This window comes from Giraffa tippelskirchi, chromosome 6 (genome assembly GCF_054371585.1).
Source record: "Giraffa tippelskirchi isolate mGirTip1 chromosome 6, T2T-mGirTip1v1.2.pri, whole genome shotgun sequence".
Lineage (NCBI taxonomy): Eukaryota > Metazoa > Chordata > Mammalia > Artiodactyla > Giraffidae > Giraffa > Giraffa tippelskirchi.
The window spans coordinates 135,245,320-135,267,295 of NC_137280.1; the positions used below are offsets into that span (position 1 = coordinate 135,245,320).

At 40.9% G+C, this 21,976-nt stretch overlaps 1 protein-coding gene across 1 annotated transcript in view; it reads right to left on the minus strand.

Moving 5' to 3' along the window:
• Positions 1-1,068: 1,068 nt before the first annotated feature.
• Positions 1,069-21,976, minus strand: part of SLC36A2 (solute carrier family 36 member 2) — a 75,873-nt gene continuing 54,965 nt past the window's right edge. The window contains exons 9-14 of the mRNA XM_081495908.1: positions 19,889-19,973; positions 14,118-14,336; positions 12,599-12,697; positions 6,493-6,659; positions 4,370-4,539; positions 1,069-1,498 (exon numbers count right to left, since the gene is read on the minus strand). Of these exons, the coding sequence (XP_081352034.1) occupies positions 1,227-1,498; positions 4,370-4,539; positions 6,493-6,659; positions 12,599-12,697; positions 14,118-14,336; positions 19,889-19,973 (1,012 nt within the window). The 3' untranslated portion in view covers positions 1,069-1,226. The remainder of the gene's footprint in view (positions 1,499-4,369; positions 4,540-6,492; positions 6,660-12,598; positions 12,698-14,117; positions 14,337-19,888; positions 19,974-21,976) is intronic.

Here is a 21,976-nt window from a genome sequence, read left to right on the forward strand (position 1 = left end):
AGCTTTAGCTGCATAAAACCTTCCACACCTTATGGCTTAAAACTATTTATTATTTCTCATAATTCTGTGGCTCATCTGAGTAATACTTATGGTCGGGGCCAACGTGACTAAGGCTGGATATAGTCTAGGATACTTCACTCACGTGTCTAGGACATCGGTGGGCTGGCTGTTCTGGGAGATGGAACTCAACTGGGATTTCTGCTCCACACAGTCTGTCATCCTTCAATAGGCTAGCCCTGGCTTCTTCACCTGGTGCTCTTGGCTCCACAGAGCATCATGATGAAAGTTCCAATGCATGAGCCATCACCAGTCCTCTGCTTGCATCACATTCACTAATGTCCCATTGGCCAAAGCAAGTTACAAGGCCATAACAGGATTTAAAGGGCAGAGATACAGATTTTATTTCTTGGTGGGAGGAGCTGCAACATCACATTGTCAAGAGGAATTTGTGGCCATTTTTGCAATCTATTACAAGAACCTTGAACTTTGCTTGGTGTGCGGTGGGTAAGCAAGAATGCTTGTTGCAAGAATTAAGAGGTTAAGAAAAACAAGAATCAAGAGGTAAATAATGAAATAGTGTCATTGTTTAGCTCCTGTCTACCCCCACCCCCCACCCCCGCCATTGGCACATATACTTTCATGAGGACTGCTTTGTTGAGATCTTTGAACTGGGCCAAAACTTTATCCAGCTCTTGAGGTTTATTGCCCTTGATTTAAATATGATGGCTCCTTTCTGTCTGACAGCTGCAGTTCGCACTGGACCTCTGGATCCTACCCACTCTGATGCTGGAGCTATTCACACTTTGCTGGATTATGGATTATGTCCACTGGAAAAGAGGACACCCTTTGTCTACCAATCACCACAGCCTTAGCAGGCTGCCCCTCCTTCTGTCAGTCGCTGCCTCTTGGATCCCCCCAGTGGCTTCCTCTTGCATAGCCCCACTCAAGGTAAGAAATTCATGATGTGAACTGCCAAAAAGTTGGATGGAATCAAGAGACTTCAGAGGGAGAGCTCTCAGTGTAGGGGAAAGCTAGAGATGGAAAGAAAAGAAATAAACACGCAAAAAATTTTAAATTACCACCTAGACCTTGTCTTGGTAAGTCTGTGCTTGTTTCACTGTGACTTAGCCCAGAGAAAGGTAAAGCCTCAAAATACAGATAACGCACATAAAAGAGATTTGTGTCATTAAACGTCAAGGTGCTGGTGGGAAGAAGCAGTGCCATATTCACTGAATAAAAATAGTGGAGTTGGAAAAGGTGAGAGAGTCTCCTGACTGGATCAGCTCATCTAGGGCCTGGTAGGTCCCCATCACAAAGCCCACGAAGCCCAGGATGCTGATCAGGGCGTCCTTGACGATGGTGACGGGGCTCATGCCCTCTGAGTAGTAGGTGGTGATCTCCAGGAGGGGTGGGATGATGAGGGCCAGGGCACTGCCACTCAGGCAGCCCACCAGGGAGAGGACCAGGTCCAGGCGGGGGATGAGGATAGCCAAGACGCCTGCAGGAGATGATACAGGATAGATGGAACTTTCTGGGCTTAGCCAAAGTCTTAAAGTCTGCTTTAAAAATCCTCTAATTAAAACATATACCAGTTGTTTCTTACACATACAGCTACATAAAGAAAAGCTGAAACTCCTATAATACCGCCAGCCACATTCACTAAAGGTTACACATTAAAATTTTAGTGTGTCTCCTTTCAATCATCTTTCAAATATAGACATTAATATTATTGAAAAGAAACTTTACCTCTTCCCATTTAGGTTCAGTGTTTGGGGGGTCTGTGAATTTAACTGACAACAAGCAGATTAACAGGAGGAAAGACAAGGTTGATTTAGGGCTTAGGAAGCCTTCATATGGGGTTTCCTAGGCCACGCAGTGGTAAAGAGTCCGTCTGCCAATGCAGGGGATGCAAGAGATATTTGATCCCTGGGTCAGGAAGATCCCCTGGAGGAGGAAATGGCAACCCACTCCAGTATTCTTGCTTGGAAAATTCCATGGACAGAGGAGTCTGGTGGGCTGCAGTCTATGGGGTCACAAAGAGTCGGACATGACTGAGCAAATGAGCACATACACACACACACAGCCTTCATATGAACTGGGTCCCTAAACAAAGAGGTTTACACACCCGCTTCAAAAGAGGAATTAAAGTGGGGGAGAGCTTCCATGTTATTTAATTAAATTACTTAGTCTGTGATGATGGTTAGTCTCTCTGATTGAAAATCTCCCAGAAAAGGGATTTTGGTGCCTGTATTTTTCAGAATATTCTGCATAATTCACAAAGAACATTTAGATAAGGTTTTTTCCCCATGGCTGCTTGCTTTTAGTTTAAGATAATTTTCATGCCACAGAGGTACATTTCAAATCGCTACCTGTTTAACGATTAAGCTCTTACTTAATAAATAACACTAAATAACAGTGCTGGGAACTGTCCCAGCTGTTTGGAATACATCAATGTACAAAACAGACAAAGAAACCCCTTGCTTTTGTGGAACTAACGTTAATGATTAACAGGACTACAAACACCTCTTACTTGCAAACAATTAGAATGTGTAATTACTCACAGGAGAATTACTCAGTGGGAACAAGATCACAGGGTTCCTTTAAAGGAGTATCTTCTCCAAGTTTTACATACATGTTATAAAATGTCTAACAAACAAACACTAAAAGCTAAAGATCTTGAAATTATATGATTTATAATATATATAAGTTTTTTGTATGATGTTCTAGAGGCCTGGGCTTTTACATTTTTTATTTCACTCGATGGACAATCTTCCTGATTACAAACACAGAAGCCTCCCCCAGGTCTGCTAGGATGGAGTGTGGTATAACAGCACAAATCAGGACTGGAAGACAGGATTCTCCATGTGGCCTTGGGTTAAGTCTCCAACTGTTTCTCAGCTTTTTTCCTCATCTGCCAAATGGGGATGGTGTCTATCCTGTTAGATATTATTGTTCATACTGCAAATGGTGTTAAAGTCTTAAAGAAGTTAATTCATGCAAAGCACTCAGAAAAATTATTTTTATTATTACTTCACTATTACTTTATTATTTGTTTTTCTTTTTCCTTTTGGCCATGCTGTGTGGCATGCAGCATCTTAGTTCCCTGATCAGGGATTGAAATGGGCAAACTCTGGGAGATGGTGAGGAAAAGGGAGGCCTGATGTACTGCAGTCCATGGGGTCACAGAGTCGGACAACAACAGGGATTGAACCTACAGTGGAAGCATGAATTCTTAACCATTGGACTGCCAGGGAAGTCCCTACTTTATTATTTTTACTTGTTTGCAAATAATTGTTTGCATACGTACTGACTGAAAAGAAAGTGAAAGCATTAGTCATTCAGTCGTATCGGACTCTTTGAGACCCCACGGACCGCAGCCCGCCAGGCTCCTCTGTCCATAGAACTCTCCAGACAGGAATGCTGGAGTGGGTTGCCATGCCCTTCTCCAGGGGATCTTCCCAACCCAGGGATCAAACCTGGGTCTCCCGCTTTGCAGGCAGATTCTTTCCTGTACTGATTGGGGCAAATGCAAAAGCTTAAGGAATTGTTATCTTCATATCTAAGGCAAATTCACTGATCTTTCTGGAGTCTCTAATATTCTGTATGGTGGTGTCCCTGCCTCCGAGGACAAACTGGGAATAAATGATTTCAAAGGAAGAAAATCAGTGTCCCATGATTTATATGGGCTGGTCTAGCACAACAAGAATCACAATTAAAAGGAGCCTTAGAGCCAGGGGGGCCAGGGCACACACAATGCAGGAATCTCTATCATCTTCACCCCCACTAAAATACTAAAGGTGAGGGGCACCCTGGATCATAGGGCCTAGAGCACAAGGAGGGTTGCCACTGGCGACCATTTTCAACCTCTGTCCTGGAGGTAAACTGTGATGGGTCTGGACTGAGATGACTTGGGTTCAAACCCCACCTCTGGCACTTTCTGCCCAATTGCTTCTCACTCCCTGCTTCAGCTTTCTCATTTATAAAGTAGAGTTTATCACAGTCCTACCTCATAAGAGTTCCTGCAAAGACTGAAGAAAATATTATGAAATATAGGAGAGAAAGAGCTTAGCTGAGAGGATAGCATACAGTAGGTGTTTAATGAAAGCCAGTTCTTTTGTAATTATTATTTGATAAGTTGTTATTCCCTCAAGCTGGACACCAGTAAATTTATCTAATTAGGTAGATGTAAGAATGAAGTTATTCCTCAAGCTTAAATAAAATGAATTACTACTTGGAAAGCTTAAAATGGCCCCAGAAATACAGTTATAGTACGCAATTAATGCTGGTTATTGTGACTATCGTATACCGTGTGGCTGATTCCTGATAGCCCTCTGGAAAAGGGCAACCAGGCGCTCTGCCTTCCACTCACATGTCAGGCTGACCATGGCGAGGCGAATGAACAAGTCCAGAGGCAGTGCCCAGCGCTTCGACACGTGGGAGGTGGCGAAGGGAATGATGATTTCCGCAGGGACGTAGAACTGCAGGGCATAGGTGCACAGGATGCCAATGATGTAGAGGATCTTGACTGACTGGTACAGCCTGCAGAACAAACCAGAGCAGTGCTCTCAAGGCCAACGTGCTCTGACACTTGGAATCTTTGTACATTAACCTCTGATCTTGGAACAGTCCTGTGGGCAAATGTTTCCTTGTCTGAAAATGATGGGGAGGGACCACCTACAAGAGGAAGTCACAGCAGAGCATGCAGTGGTGAGAGATTGAATCATCACAGATTCAAATAGAAGCAGTTGAGAGGGTTACCTCTTAAAAGAATCTCGGGTATGGGTATAAATAACACCTTCACAAACCATTATCACTTGATGCTGGATTTTAGATTTTAGGAAAGAGAAGTTCAGGCCAGGTACCTTGCTCACGGAGATACAAGTGATAAGTAGTGAAGACCTGGGTCTAAAAGATCTGGTCCTTTGTAATCTCTGTCTGTTCTTAGGAATTCTCTGGATCCCTCAAAACTGTTGGCATATCAACAAATACTTCAAGTAGGCTGAAAGAACTGCAGAATCCCAAATCCTTGGGGGAAGAGGTAGTTTACAAAGAGGGTTGTGTGGGGTTGAGGGATAAAAGAAGAGACAGGGTTACTTAGAGGCCTCAGGCTAGGGGCAGAGAGACCACATGATGGGGGGTGTTGAGTGCTACTGATGCCTTTTATGACCTACGGAGGTAAGGCTTCTCCCCCTTAGTTCAATAATGTGGTAGATGCATCTGGCCTGTTTAGCAAACCTGTGTATACTCAGTCCATTCCTTACAAAGACTAACTTTCATATTTCTGGGTTTCCTGCTTACACTAGTTCTGTTGTCTGAAGCACCCTCTCTACTCCCTTTCCATCTGTGCAGTCCCCACATGTTTTTTTGAAATTCCCAAGGAAGCACTACATGCCAGATACCTTTAGACATATCCAACTTGATCCACATGATAACTCTGTTTTTTAGAAGAGGAAAATGAGGGTCAGAGAAGTTAAATAAATCACCCATGACCACAAGCTAGGGGTTGGTGTAACTGGGACCTGGATCCAGGGGTGCTGCAGTTGTCCTTGTTTGGATGGAGCCATCTCGTTGGACAGGACGATCCCCTGTACTCCCACTCCAATGTACTTTCTCTCCTGGGGAGTCCTCAAGGCCTCTCCACTATTCTGGAGGGCTTCTTTTTCTGTTCCTAAGTTACATTTGTGTATATACATTATCCCTTCCCCATTTCCATTGGATCACGAGCTGAAAAGATCATGAAGCTCAAAATTATAGTCTACTTACATCAATAACCTCCACATCCCCATGTGTCTACACTGGCATCAGCATGTAATTGGGATACAGTAATTGCTTGATGAATGATATTGATCAGCTTGGGAAAGGAGCACCATTTAGATAACTTAAGCCTCCAAGTGACCCTTCAAAAGACAGGTATCTTGTAATGAATGACATGCCTCAGTGTGGGAGAAAATGATGCACAATGTGATAGGGGTTCATCTATCTATTGAGATATTGCATTATTGAAGTCTGAGTCAGCTAATTGTTGTATGAATTGGGTCACTTAAATATAAACATTTTCCAGACTCCAATGGTCTTCCCTCATTAGTTCTTGTTTTACTACTTTTTCATCCTAGCTACTCTGCAAGACTTTGTGGTACAGCCTTAGTAAATGTAATTGGAGCTGCCCACTGGCTCCTCTCTCTGCCTCTTGGCCTCTGTGCCCCTCCTTTCTTTCCTTAGGTGACCAACGACTCTGACTTTTCCCCTATCTTCCTAAATCATGTCCTTCCTCACACTAAGCTATCAAGGCCTCACTCAACATGGGAGACTGTTGTTGAAGAAGAGCTCCCTGGACAGAGAATCTGGAGACCAAGGTTCTAGTGACAGCTCTGCTTCTCCTTGTGGATGCCCTCCAGACCTCAGTTTGCCCTCTGTGGAAGGAGGAGAAGGTGACCTATATATTCCTGAGCCCACTGGCCCTGAGTCCCCACCTCCTGAGACCCATGGAGTTACCAGCAGTTGGGCAGGTTAAGGGTTATGCTGGCCTTGACATCATCTCCAAACCGCAGGTAGCCCAGAGTCCCGACACTGATGTAGAGGGCAGTAATGATGGACATTCCCAAAGACAGGATGACTGGGAAGCGGCGGGCATCCTTCATCTTGTTTTCCAGGGGCAGAACCTACAGAAATATCACAATGTAAGAAGAGAGGAGGAGAAAGAGGAACATGGGCATCAAGAGGAAGGCATACCATTTCTGGGAGTATGTACACAAAATCAGAAGTAGGAACATGCACAGAAATTTGTACACCTACATTCATAGCAGCATTATTCATAGTAGCCACAAGTTCAAGGCACCCCAGATGTCCACTGATGAAGGAATGGATAAACAAAGTGTGGTCCATATACAAAATGGAATATTATTCAGCCTTTAAAGAAAGGAAATTCTGATATATGCCCCAACATGCACAACTCTTGAAGACATAAGCTAAATGAACTAAGCCAGTCACAAAATGACAGATACTGTGTGATCCCACTCATTGAGGTAACTGAAGTAGTCAGACTCAGAGTCAGAAAGTAGACTAATGATTCCCACAGGCCAGGGAAGGGAGGAGTTATTGTTTAGTGGGTACACAGTTTTGGTTTTGCAAGATGAAAAGAGATGGATGGTGATGATGGTTGTACAACGATACGAATATAGTTTATGTCACTGAACTGTACACTTATGGCTCAGAAAACTCAAACAGGGGCTCTGTATCAACCTAGAGAGGTGGGATGGGGAGGGAAATGGGAGGGAGTTTCAAAAGGGAGCGGATATATGTATACCTATGGCCGATTCATGTTGAGGTTTGACAGAAAACACCAAAATTCTGTAAAGCGATTATTCTTCAATAAAAAATAAATTAATTTTAAAAAAAGTTAAGATGGTAAATTTTAGGTACATTTTACCACCATTAAAGGAAAAAAAGGAAAGGCAGGCCTGGAGTCACAAAATGATCCCAGGACCATTCAGACCTGGAAGAGCCCTGCCGGTTGACCAGACCAAGGAGATCAACTCCCTGGGGTGGCCCAACTTGGCCAGCAAGTGTGCTTTGTTTGTCCACTGTTCACAGTTTCATTAAGATGCTGTAAGCATACTGTGTCATCTCTCTCTCACTGATTAAGACTAAAAGCTCTGGACAGAATATATTAAGCAACTAGCCATGGACTCTGAAAAATATATAATAGAAGGTGAATTGCTAAAAACCAGTAAAAATGGCCATTATGGCAATGAGTTTCCTGATTTTTTCTCCTTCTTGTATCTCCTAGTTAAGGACAGCCCAAATCCTAGAACTATGTTGTGGATGCAGACGGAAAAAAAATCAAGCAGAAACCCTCTTCCTGGCTGGAAGACCTAAAATAGGGGACCCTGTGGGATGGAGAGCATGGAGAGAATTCCTATTATTCCTGCTTCCTTTTTACTCTCCAAGCCATGCCCCCAAGGCAAGTCTCAGGCACAGAGCAACAATCTGCTATACCAGTGATTGCAGTGGTTACAGAGGCACCTAAAAATCTGAGACACACTAATTCTCTTGGAGCAGAGGAACAGGGAAAAGGTGCTTTGAGAGTCCAAAGAGTAAGAGGGGAATTGGATTGGCTACATAATTTGTGGGGCTCAGTGCAGAGTGACAATGAAGAACCACTTGGTCAAAGGTCAAGAATTTCAGTATGATGAATGCAGGGCATTAAACCAAGAGTGGGATCCTTCTAAAAGGCAGGGCCCCATGTGACCATACAGGCTGCACACCCATGGAAGGAATCCCTATTACTCTTTCCTCCTCTCTTTACTCTTGATACTCACCCTTGAGTGAGGTCCAGTCACAAGAACCGGATAGACATGTAGGGAGGCTGAAACCCTGACTTTCTAGCCAGAGGACCAGAAAAAGAAGCTGCTGGATGAGTGTGCAGCACACTGGTGAGTGTGCAGGAAAACATGGAAAGGAGGGAGCCAGAGAAAGTGACCCTCTAAATCTGTGAATGAAGTTTGGGCTCAGCCCTGAGCTATACATGGGCAACTGATGTGAAGCATCAAAGGAAAGCTTTTGAGAACTAAACTATCATGGGGACCACCATCTGGTCTCTGGGTAGTATAAAGGCAAGGTGAAGCCAAGTATCAGTTTAAAGTCTGAAAACTGCTGCTGCTGCTGCTAAGTCGCTTCAGTCATGTCTGACTCTGTGCGACCCCATAGACGGCAGCCCACCAGGCTCCGCCGTCCCTGGGATTCTCCAGGCAAGAATACTGGAGAGGGTTGCCATTTCCTTCTCCAATGCATGAAAGGGAAAAGTGAAAGTGAAGTCGCTCAGTCGTGTCTGACTCTTAGCGACCCCATGGACTGTAACCTACCAGGCTCCTCCGCCCATGGGATTTTCCAGGCAAGAGTACTGGAGTGAGGTGCCATTGCCTTCTCCTTTGAAAACTAGTCTGATATTAAAACCATGGTTTAAGCTGTGACATGCTTATTGAACACTGAGGTTAATACAAAACCAGTGTGAGAAGCAAACTGATCACAGATTTATACTAAAGAAAGTACAGCTGAAGCTACCTCTGTTCTATATCTTGCATCCTTGTCAAATCTGTAAATAAAAACTATGTATGAACAAATAAATAAATAAAACCATGATCTCCTGAAGATGGATCAGGACTTGTGGTCTGAATCTAATCAGATTGATTGCTTGCTAAAATAAAAGATCAATATTCTTCAGAGGATTTTAACATGCTCCAGAGTCTCATAAAACAATATTCAAAATGTATAGGATACAGTCTATAATTAATCAACATACAAAGAACCCGGAAAATCTCAGCACTTCTCAAGGGAAAAGTTAACAGATGTCAATCCTAAGATGATTCAAATTGTGGAAATATCAAAGACATTAAAGCAATTATTATAACCAACTTCTGGGAAGTAAGGGAGAACACTATTGAAACAACTCAACAGATAAAAGTTCTCAGGAAAGAAGCTGAAAGAATAAGAACCAAAGAACCAAGCTGAAATTTTAGAACTGAGAGCCCCTATTGAAGGGGCCCAATGTAAATGACGGAACACAGTCAGTGACTTCTCCCCTCTCTTGAAAATACATCAACAGGAACTATTGAATTGGAACATAAAAGAGAAAAAAATGATTTTAAAAAATGAATAGGGCCTCAGAAACTAGTGGGACATATATCAAAGTGTCTAACATTCAGGTCACTGGAGTCCCAGAAGGGAAGGAGACAGAGCTTGGTACAGAAAAAAATTTTGGAAAAGATAATAGCTGAAACTTCCCATATTAGGTAAATGACATGTATTTACAGATTTAAGAAACTAAGTGAAAATTAAATAGGACAAACTCAACACTTATCCAGACAATATAATACAACTGCTGAAAACCAAAGATTTCTAGAAAAGTATCTTGAAAGTAACTGGATAAAACATCACAAAAGAGAAAATAGGAAAGATAAAACAGAAAGCAAATAACAAAATGCAGACCTTTAAACATGACAATTACATTAATTGCAAATGGTCTAACCATACCAATTAAAAGACAAAGATTGTGGTTGCCAGGGCTGGGAGAAGAGGGGAATGGAGTGTGACTGCTTAATGGGCAATAGGGTCTCTCTTTGGGGTGATAAAAATGTTTCAGAATTAGGCAGTGGTGATGACTGCACAATATTGTGAAGGCACTAAAAGTCACTAAATTATATACTTCAAAATGGTTAAAATGGTGAATTTTATCTTGATAAAAAATTAAGGGGATGGAAAAAAGATACATCACACAAATACCAATTAGGACAAAGCTGGAGCTCTATTATGACATGATTTTAAGATAAAGCTTGTGCTATCAAGGTATTTTGGTATTCATGAAAGGATAGACACATTAATCAATGAATCAGTATAGAAAGTCCAGAAACTGACCTATACTTATATACCAATTAGCTTTTTACAAAGATGCAAAGGTAATTCAAATGGAGAGCAGTCTATTCAACAAATGATGCAGGAATAATTGGGCATCCTTTAAAAACTGAACTTCAACATATAAACACTTGTAATGAAAATTAACTCAGAATGGATCATAGATCTAAATGTACAATGAAAACAAAATATTTAGAAGAAATACTTAGAAAATATTTAGAAGAAAGCTCTTTGGGAAGAAAAATCATTGTGACCTTAGATTAGGCAATGCATTTTAGAGAAAACATGGAAAGTAAGATCCATAAATGAAAATTTTCGATATGTTGAACTTTATCAAAATTAAAACTTTTTCTCTAGAGAAGACACTGTTAAGAGAATGAAAAGATAAGCTACAGACTAGAGAAAATATTTACAAATTACATGTCTAATAAAGGATTTGCATTTGAAATATACAAAGAATTTTTAAAGCTCAACAATAAAAGACAAAAATTCAGTTTTTTAAAAATTCACAAAATATCTGAACAGGAACTATACTGAAGACAATATACAACTATTAAATAAGCCCATAAAAAGAGACTCAACATCACTGGTCATCAGTAAAGTGCAAATGAAATTACAAATACCACCACACACGTATTAGACTGGCTTAAATTTAGAAAAACATTACAAATACAGATAAGAACCAGCAAAGATACAAAGGAACTCTTAACTCTTGTACATCTGGTGGTAATGCAAAAATGGTACAGCCATTCTGGAAACCTGTTTGGCAATTTTCTATAAAGTTAAACATACATTAGCATGTGACCTAACAAACCTATTCCTAAAGAAATGAAAACATATGTTTACACAAAACCCTGTATACAAATGCTTACAGTAGCATTACTCATAATCATCAGAAACAACTTAAATGTCCTTCAGCAGGCGATAGATAAACAAATCATGGTACTGCTCATACAGTGGATGCTCAGGGGTAGAAAGCAATGAGCTCCTGATGCATGCAACCATGTGGATGACCTTACATGCAGCTAAGTGAAAGAAGCCAGGCTTAAAAAGTTACATACTATCTGATTCCATATGGATGGCATTCTGGAAAAAAATAAAACAAGAGAGACAGAGAACAGAAGGTAAATGCCAGGGGTTAATGGGAGTGGGGGTAAGTGGACTACAAAAGGGGCAACACAAGGAAGCTTTTCATGGTGGGAGGATTGTTCTGTGTCCTGACTGTGACCTAGGACTCTGCATTTCTTGAAACTTATAGCAATGTACATCAAATAAAAGTGAATTGTACTGTATATAAATTAATAGTAAATGTAAAAAGCATAGAGGCACAAAGAGACACAAGCTACTTGTTGCAAAATAAATGAGTCACAGGTAAGAAATGTATAGTACAGAGAATACAGTCAATAACTATGTAATATCTTTGAAGGGGAATATAGTCAGTAACTAAGTGATATCTTTGTACTGTGACATTATCATAACTAGATTTATCATGGTGATCATTTTGAAACCCACAGAAATATCAAATTTGTTGTAAGTAACAGGAACTAACAGTGCTGTAGGTCAAATATAATTAACACTATATATGAAGGTTAAAGTGAATCATAAGTTCTCATCACAAGGGAAAATTTTTTTCTATTTGATTAATTTTATATCTACATGAGATGATATATGTTCACTAATCTTACTATGATAATCACTTCATTATCTACATAAGTCAAATCATTATGCCATACACCTTTAAACTTAAACAGCACTATATGTCAACTATATCTCAAAAAACTGGAAGAAAAAAATTATACACAGCACTCTCCTTTTTCAAGTGTGGAAGTATAGACTGTACAACATTCCACTGTAAATATACTATACTTTCCATTTTAAACCTTTTTTATGTTTCATAAAAATCCTGTAACTTAAATTGTATACCTCCATTTATCTTGATTTTTAAAGATTAGGAAATGTATGTTGATATGAAGATAAATGTTTAATAAATGTATTAGGACAGTAATAAAACTATATCCTGACCATTTTAACCTCTCTGCTATAATAATCTACTTTCTCCTGCTGGTGAAAACTGACACAAGTGAAGACAGAGGTTAGTTTCTCTTGTGCACACAGAAATCCAGAGCTCCTAGCTCCTGTTCAGAAGGCCACCCACAGCACCTGGGAAAGTCTACCTCAATTCAAACCTTACCACACCAATGCTTTCAAATGAAAAAATGGCTGTTCCAAAGAAGAGCGAGTAGGTCTTCCAATTTGCTACCAGTGGCAACTGGTGTGGGTCTGGAATTTCCTATGAGAGAGAGAAATACGATAAGACATTTACTCTTAAAGCATGTTTGGGCTCCTTTAAGAGGGAGAGTATTCTGAGAGTATACCTGAATTATAAGAACAAAAAGTTGAATGTCAAGAAATTCATAAAACTTCAAAAGGAAGTAGGCGACAATCAAAGTTGATTTTAACACTGCCCAATACCAAAGAGCCAGAGGAAAGAAAGATTGAGGTATTATGAGAGTACTGAAGTATCAGGATCTCATGGAGGGTGTCTAATTTATCAGAATTCTCCAGAAGAAAATCTTATACAACACAGGTTAGTACTAGTCTAAAGTGCCCAAGAACACTTTGCATGTACCAGTGGATACAGATGTTGGAAATCACTGTGACTACAGTTACAGTGATATTCTAGGGAGCCCAAACTATAGTAAGTTAGCTAAGTATTAAAATTCCCTTTTCTTCTTCAGTGAGGTATAAATAGAAGGAAAGTGCGTGGAATAAATAGTTTATTAAAGTACCTTGTGATCTACTATGACAGATCGAAATGACAGAACCATTTCTCTAACTGAGCAACCTCTGGAATAGTCCAAAAATTATTCAGAAGTAGCTGTTTCATTGGGAAATTCAATCTTGTAGAATCTATCAATTTGCTTTAAGACTTATCTGTGTTTATCCTAAAATATTTGGCTAATCTGTTACCGTTACTAAATTCTATGGACAATATTACTTTTTTTCTGACTTCTGAAAGAAGGAAACATCTGAAAGGTATTAGGCATAATACCTTTCAGATGTTTTACAGATTATACTACCTGGGTCTTTTGGGTTTAAGTTTCTACGTAGTCTTGTCTATTATAAAACAAAAATTAGAAAGGATAAAAAAGTAGGAAATTAATGGAAAATCAACATCCATAACTCAACTTCAAAGATGTGTGATTTACCTCATGATAACTTCATTTGTGGTCTTTTAAGGCTTTCTATACCTCTACAACTAAATATTAGTTGTCATTGTTTTCTCTTGAACTTTCCAGGGATAATTTTGGAATTACTTGAAACTGCAGCTTAGAGGATGTAAGACTAGTTCAATAAAGTTTAGCTCTGGTAGAAAATCATGCTTTTTATTTGCCTTCTGCTGCTCTCCAACTGTTATAGAAATGGTCTGTAGTTCACCAATCAAGATATTTTCCTTGCAAAGTACAGTTTTTCTCCTAAAACCAGGATTTGACATAAAACGAGTATTGGAGAAGCTACATGAAAGAAGAGATATCCTGAAGAATGAGAGTGCACAGAGACATCTTTGTGGAAGAAATCCTACAATAAAGTGAGTTCTAAGCTGCAGACTGAAGTGCATACATACCTACCCTTAGGGATGGCCCCAAGTATCAGTCTATCATTGATAAAATGCTCTGCTCATTGGGGGAGTTGGAGTATGGTATGCTAACCTGGACGATGTATTGGACGATGATGATCAAGCTGATCAGCATGGTGATGTTGGCCAATAGGGAGAAGACAGTCAGGACCCTGAGGTTCCGGATGAGAACTATCAGTACCAGGAAGGGCAGGAAGGTGAGCATGTAGAGTCGAGAGTCCATGGTGGGCGTCAGAATCACTGTCTCGTTGTAATGGCAGTTGTTGGTTGTGCTATTAACTGCTTCCACTACCTGGGAGAGGAATGGGAAGAGCAATGGCCACATGATTAGCTCAGTGCCTGGCCCATCATCAGACTCCCTCGCAAACAGCTGGCATGTCTCACATGCCTGGGTCTTACAGTGAGTTAGAGCGACTTTAGGACTTCTTATTGCAAATCTTTTGCATCATACTTCTTCAAAAGAAGCTGCAGAAATAACTTTAATAAGCACAAATGCCTAAACTTAGAGTGGCTCTTTCTTGGCTTTTGACAACCTGGAATCCATTCCTCTTGATTTTGATTTATTTTTGGTGCATTCTCTCTCACCTGAATATAGCCTTGGTGGACTGTAAATCACAATCATGTGGCAGAGCCAAAGGACTGGCCCTTGACTCAAGCAGGGGCACTCACATCTCTCCCTGGAATCTGAATCTATAGCAAAATGACAAAAGGCAGAACTAGAAAAGGGCAAACATTACTTCTGAGAGGGAATCCCTGAGGCAGCTCCTCATCAGTTCTACTATCAATATCTCCCTTGATGGCCTGGTTCCTGTTCCTGTCCTTTTCTGAGACCCATTTTTTTTTTTTAAGTTTTCTCTGTCATTTTGGATGTTAGCCAATCTTGTTCCACTAAACTTATTTTCTGCTTAAGTTCCACTGAATCTTTTTCTTTTGCTTGTAACCAAAAAAGCTCATCGTTGTTTCTTAATTAGACTAACACTGACATTTTGAGTGAGAGAACTCTTCCTTGTGAGCATTGGACTATTCGTTGCAGGACATTTAGCATCCTTGAATGACACCCAACAGAAGCTATTAGCATCCCATAGTCATTGTGGCAAACATGGAACAGCCTCTGTACACTGTACAAACAGCCCCCTGGCAAAGTGAGGGTAGGTGGGAGGGTACCACCCTCCTTTGGAATCAGCATGACTCAATGGATACAGTTTTATTGTGCAAGCAACACAATCCACTGCAGAACAATTAGAAACTGGAGTTAGGCAAGAAGAAAATGAAGAAGCAATGGTAATCTCAGTACCCATGGGTAGTATGGTAATGCTTTGCAATATATTCATCTATACATGTTCTACGCAATATCACAGATTACATATATTACACATATCCTTTTTATTTTACAAGACTGTAATTATAACATATACTCTTATTTTGAAATCTCCTTTTCATTTAACAAATCATGAATACGTAAATCGATTGTCAAATCTTGTTTTTTTTGGATTCCTCACTACAATAGGAAAAATAGTTGGAAAATTAGCCAGGTATTCAAAGCCCGCCATAAATGGACCCATTCAACTGTGAAGGCTCTTCCTCTCCTAAAGCCCACACCTTCTTCTATAACCACTTGTACTGCCCTTCCTGAGAAAGTCCCATACATTCCTGCCTCCAGGTGTTTATTCCTCCTCCTACCTTGGTTGCCAGCACTTCTCCAACCTACCTTTCAATGCCCAGCTCAGATGCATCTTCTCAAGGGAAACTTCCCTTGCTCCAACAATTTTTCTTGCTCCCATACATTTCTGCACCTTAGTCCACAATTAAGCATGCCCAACCTCAAGGTATTAATGGAGTCCTGATCCAGCACCAAAATATTACATTGATATTTAGCTTTATTTATATGCCTGGACCTAACAGAAGCAGAAGATATTAAGAAGAGGTGGCAAGAATACACAGAAGAACTGTACAAAAAAGATCTTCACAACCCAGATAATCACGATGGTGTGATCCCTCACCTAGAGCCAGACATCCTGGAATGTGAAGTCAAGTGGGCCTTAGAAAGCATCACTATGAACAAAGCTAGTGGAGGTGATGGAATTCCAGTTGAGCTATTTCAAATCCTCAAAGGTGATGCTGCGAAAGTGCTGCACTTGATATGCCAGCAAATCTGGAAAACTCAGCAGTGGCCACAGGACTGGAAAAGGTCAGTTTTCATTCACATCCCAAAGAAAGGCAATGCCAAAGAATGTTCAAACTACTGCACAATTGCACTCATCTCACATGCTAGTAAAGTAATGCTCAAAATTCTCCAAGCCAGGCTTCAGCAATACGTGAACTGTGAACTTCCAGATGTTCAAGCTGGTTTTAGAAAAGGCAGAGGAACCAGAGATCAAATTGCCAATATCCGCTGGATCATTGAAAAACCAAGAGAGTTCCAGAAAAACATCTATTTCTGCTTTATTGACTATGCCAAAGCCTTTGACTGTGTGGATCACAATAAACTGTGGAAAATTCTGAAAGAGATGGGAATACCAGACCATCTGACCTGTCTCTTGAGAAACCTGTATGCAGGTCAGGAAGCAACAGTTAGAACTGGACATGGAACAACAGACTGGTTCCAAATAGGTAAAGGAGTACGTCAAGGCTGTATATTGTCACCCTGCTTATTTAACTTATATGCAGAGTACATCATGAGAAACGCTGGGCTGGAAGAAACACAAGCTGGAATGAAGATTGCCGGGAGAAATATCAATAACCTCAGATATGTGGATGACACCACCCTTATGGCAGAAAGTGAAGAACTAAAGAGCCTCTTGATGAAGGTGAAAGAGGAGAGTGAAAAAGTTGGCTTAAAGCTCAACGTCCAGAAAACTAAGATCATGGCATCTGGTCCCATCACTTCATGGGAAATAGATGGGGAAACAGTGGAAACAGTGTCAGACTTTACTTTTTTGGGCTCCAGAATCACTGCTGATGGTGACTGCAGCCATGAAATTAAAAGACACTTACTCCTTGGAAGGAAGGTTATGGCCAACCTAGATAGCATATTTAAAAGCAGAGACATTACTTTGCCAACGAAATTCCATCTAGTCAAGGCTATGGTTTTTCCAGTGGTCATGTATGGATGTGAGAGTTGGACGGTGAAGAAAGCTGAGTGCCGAAGAATTGATGCTTTTGAACTGTGGTGTTGGAGAAGACTCTTGAGAGTCCCTTGGACTGCAAGGAGATCCAATCAATCCATCCTGAAAGAGATCGGTCCTGGGTGTTCATTGGAAGGTCTGATGTTGAAGTTGAAACTCCAATACTTTGGCCACCTCATGCAAAGGGTTGACTCATTGGAAAAGACCCTAATGCTGGGTAGGATTGGGGGCGGGAGGAGAAGGGGACGACAGAGGATGAGATGGTTGGATGGCATCACCGACTCGATGGACATGGGTTTCGGTAGACTCCGGGAGTTGATGATGGACAGAGAGGCCTGGCGTGCTACAATTCATGGGGTCGCAAAGAGTCGGACATGACTGAGCGACTGAACTGAACTGAACTGATATGTCTCAGAGCACATCCCCACTTAGCCTGCAAAGTCCTTGAGACAATGCTCACTTTGTCTCTAGGCAGATGACTGACAAAGTTCTGCTAATGTCAGACTGATTTCTGAGCAGCAATGTGGCAATTAAGAGCCTTCAAATCAAAGTCCCTGATCCAGTGATTTTACTTAAATTATACATTTACTAAAGAAATAAACAGGTATACAAAGATTTGTATAGATTATAGTAGAAAAACAAAGGGAAACAAAATATCAGATGATAAAAGATTAAGTCGTCAGTGTGATGGAAAATTATAAAACTATTAAAAATTATCCTAGGGACTTTCCTGGTGGTCCAGTGGCTAAGACTCCTGGCTCCTAATGCAGGAGGCTTGGGTTCCATCCCTGGCCAAGGAACTAGATCCCACATGCTGCAATGAAGATCAAAGATCCTATGTGCCACAACTAAGACTCTGTGCAGCCAAATAAATAAAAATTTAAAAATTATACAAAAATTTTTAAGAACATTGAAAAATGCTAATCAGTGAACACTCATTTTATACAACAACAGGACTTCCCTGGTGGTACAGTGGATAAGAATCTGCCTGCCAACGCAGGGGACATGGGTTTGATGCCTGGTCCAGGAAAATCCCACTTGCCATGGAGCAACTAAGCCCGTGTGCCACAACTACTCAGTCTGCAGGCTGCATGCGCTGAGCCTGTGCTCTAGCGCCTGAGCACTGCAACAAGAAGAGCCACCGCAATGAGAAGCCTGTGCTCTGCAACAAAGATTAGCCCCTGCTTTCCACAACTAGAGAAAACCTGCATGCAGCAACAAAGACCTAGCACAGCCAAAAAAAAAAGAAGGAAGAAAAATACAAACTGACAATAAATATGTTAAAAGATTCTCGAACTCCCTAGTAATAAATAAACATAATAAAGGCCAACCAAAATGTCATTAAAAATAAAACAATACTAATAAGTGTTAGATTAAGAATACTTTTGTTTTACTTTGAGAAGCAGTATAGCATAGTGTTTAAAAAATAGAGCTGTGATGTTAAAAGGCCTGTGTTTTTAACCTTTTCTCTGTGACCCTATTTATATAAATTATAGAGTTCATAACATCAGTTTTCTCACCTGCAAGATGGGAATAACTGCAGTACCTACTCTGATAAGACCATGTGTGCTTAGTCGTTCAGTCGTGTCCAACTCTTTGCAACCCCATGAACTGTAGCGCGCCAGGCTTCTCTGTCCATGGGGATTCTCCAGGCAAGAATACTGGAGTGGGTTGCCATCCCTCCTCCAGGGTATCTTCCCAACCCAGGGATTAAACCCAGGTATCCCACATTGCAGGCAGATTCTTTACCATCTGAGCCACCAGGGAAGCCCCTGATAAGACCATGGAGAGAACTAAATGAGGGAAAGCTTATGAAATGATCAGCATTATACCTGACACGTAATAGAAGCTAACTTTGATTTCTTACTTTTTCCTTCTATTTAATTTTGTTTTTATATTTCCAAATTTCTGATACTACATTAAGCACACACCCCCCCAAAAAAGGCCTAAAGAACAGTGTTCTTTGTTAAGTTTATTTATTGACTAAGGATGATCTCTGTTATTACCCATATTATTTTGTTCAAATTGCTACGAGATAACTTCTGGATCAGATTGAAAAAATTTCTTGGGGACAAAAACTGTTAAACCATAGAGATGAAGCAATTAAAGGTAATAAAGATGACCCAAAGATTAGGCATCATTTGAAAAGACCTGTTATCAGTTTAAGAAGAGCTAAGGATGATTAAGACAACTCTTGGACAAAAGGTACTGTGGAAAAGTAACCACTTACAGAAATCTGCAGATATGTGAACTGGAGGAAGTCTGTGTTCACTGATAACATCTAGTTTACCTTCCTTTGTATGATGAGGATATGCGTGTGCATGCATGCTCAGTCATGTCTAACTCTGCAACCCCATGGCCTATAGCCTTCATTGTATGATGAGAATATGTGTGTGCATGCATGCTCGGTCATATCTAACTCTGGAACCCCATGGACTATAGCCTACCAGGCTCCTCCGTCCATGGGATTTCCCAGGCAAGAATACTGGAGTGGGTTGCCATTTCCTTCTCCAGGGGATCTTACTGACGCAGGGATTGAACTCTCATTTCTTGTGTTTCCTGCATTGGCAGACGGATTCTTTACCACTGTGCCACCTGGGAAGCCCCATGATAAGGACACTAGGGCCCAAAGAGAAGAAGCCATTTGTTGAACAACTAAAAAGAGAGGACCCTCCTTTTGCAGATCTTTTTCCCTCTCACCTTCTCTAGAAGACTCTACCTGTTTTAAATTATCAGCCAGAAACACAATGTATACGCAGCAGAAGCCCATCTGGGTGACTATAAGAAAGAAGCTCACGATACACCTGAAAGAGAGCAGAGAGAAAGAAAAATTTGTTATAAAAGAAGAATTGACTTGTCATTACCACTTCTGTCCTCAGGGGCTGGTGACCCTTGACCAGCACCCTCGGTCCTGCCACCACAATCAACAATGGGGTAGTAAGAAGGGATGTAACAATAGTTCTTTTAAAAACATGTTTCTCAATCACCCCCACACTCTCAGCTCAGCAAGTGGTAAAATTCTTCATCGTCAGAAACTTTGCCTCATACCCAGCTCTGTGTTGATACTAACTGACACAAGGCAGTAGGCTCAACTTATAAGTGATCATTAAAACTTTTTCCTACTGGTGCCAGACACCATATTAGGCACTGAGGATACACAGACAAATAACACATGGCCCTTTCCTCTACTGGTTGAGAGGTTAGTGGATGAGATAGACAAAAAAAATAACATGGTCCTAAGGGCCATGGTAAAAAGGGCAATTTACCTGAATTAGGGAGCAAACAGCTTTTTTAGAAAAACCATTATCTGAGCAGAGTCTCTTGGGAAGAGGAAGAAAGAGAAAGAGAGAGAGACAAAGAAAAGGAATAAAGAGGAGGAGCAGATGGTGAGGAAGAAGTGATGAAAAAGCGTTTCAGCAGAGGGATTAGGCAGAGTTCTCCAGCACCCATGTGGAGAGTCCACTGGAGGGGCCAAGACTGAGGATGGGAAGACCTGATAATGGAGGTGAAAGATGGCAGCCACCTGGACAAAGCCATGGTCATTAGGATGAGAAAACAGAAAGCATTTTAAGAGATACTAGGTAACAATAAGTTACAGAACCTGCTGACCACCTACATCCAGGGAAAGGAAAAAGGAAATGACCTAAGGTAAGTGCCAAGTTTTTTGGCCTGGACAACAAAATGAACAGGGAAACTCAGAAGGAATAAGAGGTTTTAGGGAAGGGGAGGAATGGCACATTCAGTACTTGAATTGTTGAGCTTGAGGTTCCTACAAGAGACATTCAGCCATATACTGGAATCTGAAAATGCTGATTTGTCCAGGAAATAGACAAATTCTTTATCCAGGTAATGGACAAAGGACAAAATACCTTTATCCAGGTAATGGATAAATCCTTGAGAAGGTGAATCAGTGTTGGAAAGTGTACAGAGAAAGAAGAAAAGGCAATGTTCCAAACCCTAGAGAACACCAACACTTAAAAGGATAGAAACAAAAAAGCCTGCAAAGTAATGGCCAGAGAGGTAGGTGGGGAAACTAGGGTGAAAAGGGGCTTAACAGAAGTCAAGCGTAGAGAAAACGTTCAAAGAAGAGAACAGTCAGTTGTCCCTACTGCCTCTGAGAGGTTCTCTGGGGCAAATAAGGTGTATTAGGGATTTCTTTAAGGACACTGGTGGAAAGGACTTTGGTAGAAGTATATGACAGGAGAGCCAGGGGACCCATGAAGGAGGTGTGATGGTGTGTGTGGAAGTAAAGTCAGAGGGTGAGCTTTTCTTTCATGAAGTTAGGGTGTGAGTCCAGTGTTGAAAGTGCCCCTTTTGTTCATCACTGTAAACCCACTGATTAAAGCACTTCCTAATGCACTGCAGGTATTTAGTAGTAGATATCTGCTGAATAATCAGATAATGAATATGAGATAGAGGGTGGTATATGGTCCAGGAGGCTTTATTAATTAATTTATTTTTAAGATGGAGATATAGGAACACATTTCAACATTGAGAGGAAGAATTAATAGTTCAAAAAGAAGTTCAGGTTATAGGAGAGGGAATAATTAATGGAGTGGAGTTCCTAAATAGAGCAGGAAAATCTACCTTATATGATCAACAATGGTCGAAGGATCTGAGGGGTTGCGACAGACAAAAGCCTCCTGTTGGGTTACACAGTTGGGAAAATCCTGGCAATTATCCCATAGCCTTTCTAGTCTGCTCATAGACTGAATTTATAATGCATTGTGTGAAGGGGCTTTGGGTCAAGAGAGGCACCAGACCCATGATGCTCACAGGCAAGGTACACCTCAGGTAGTGAAGTTTG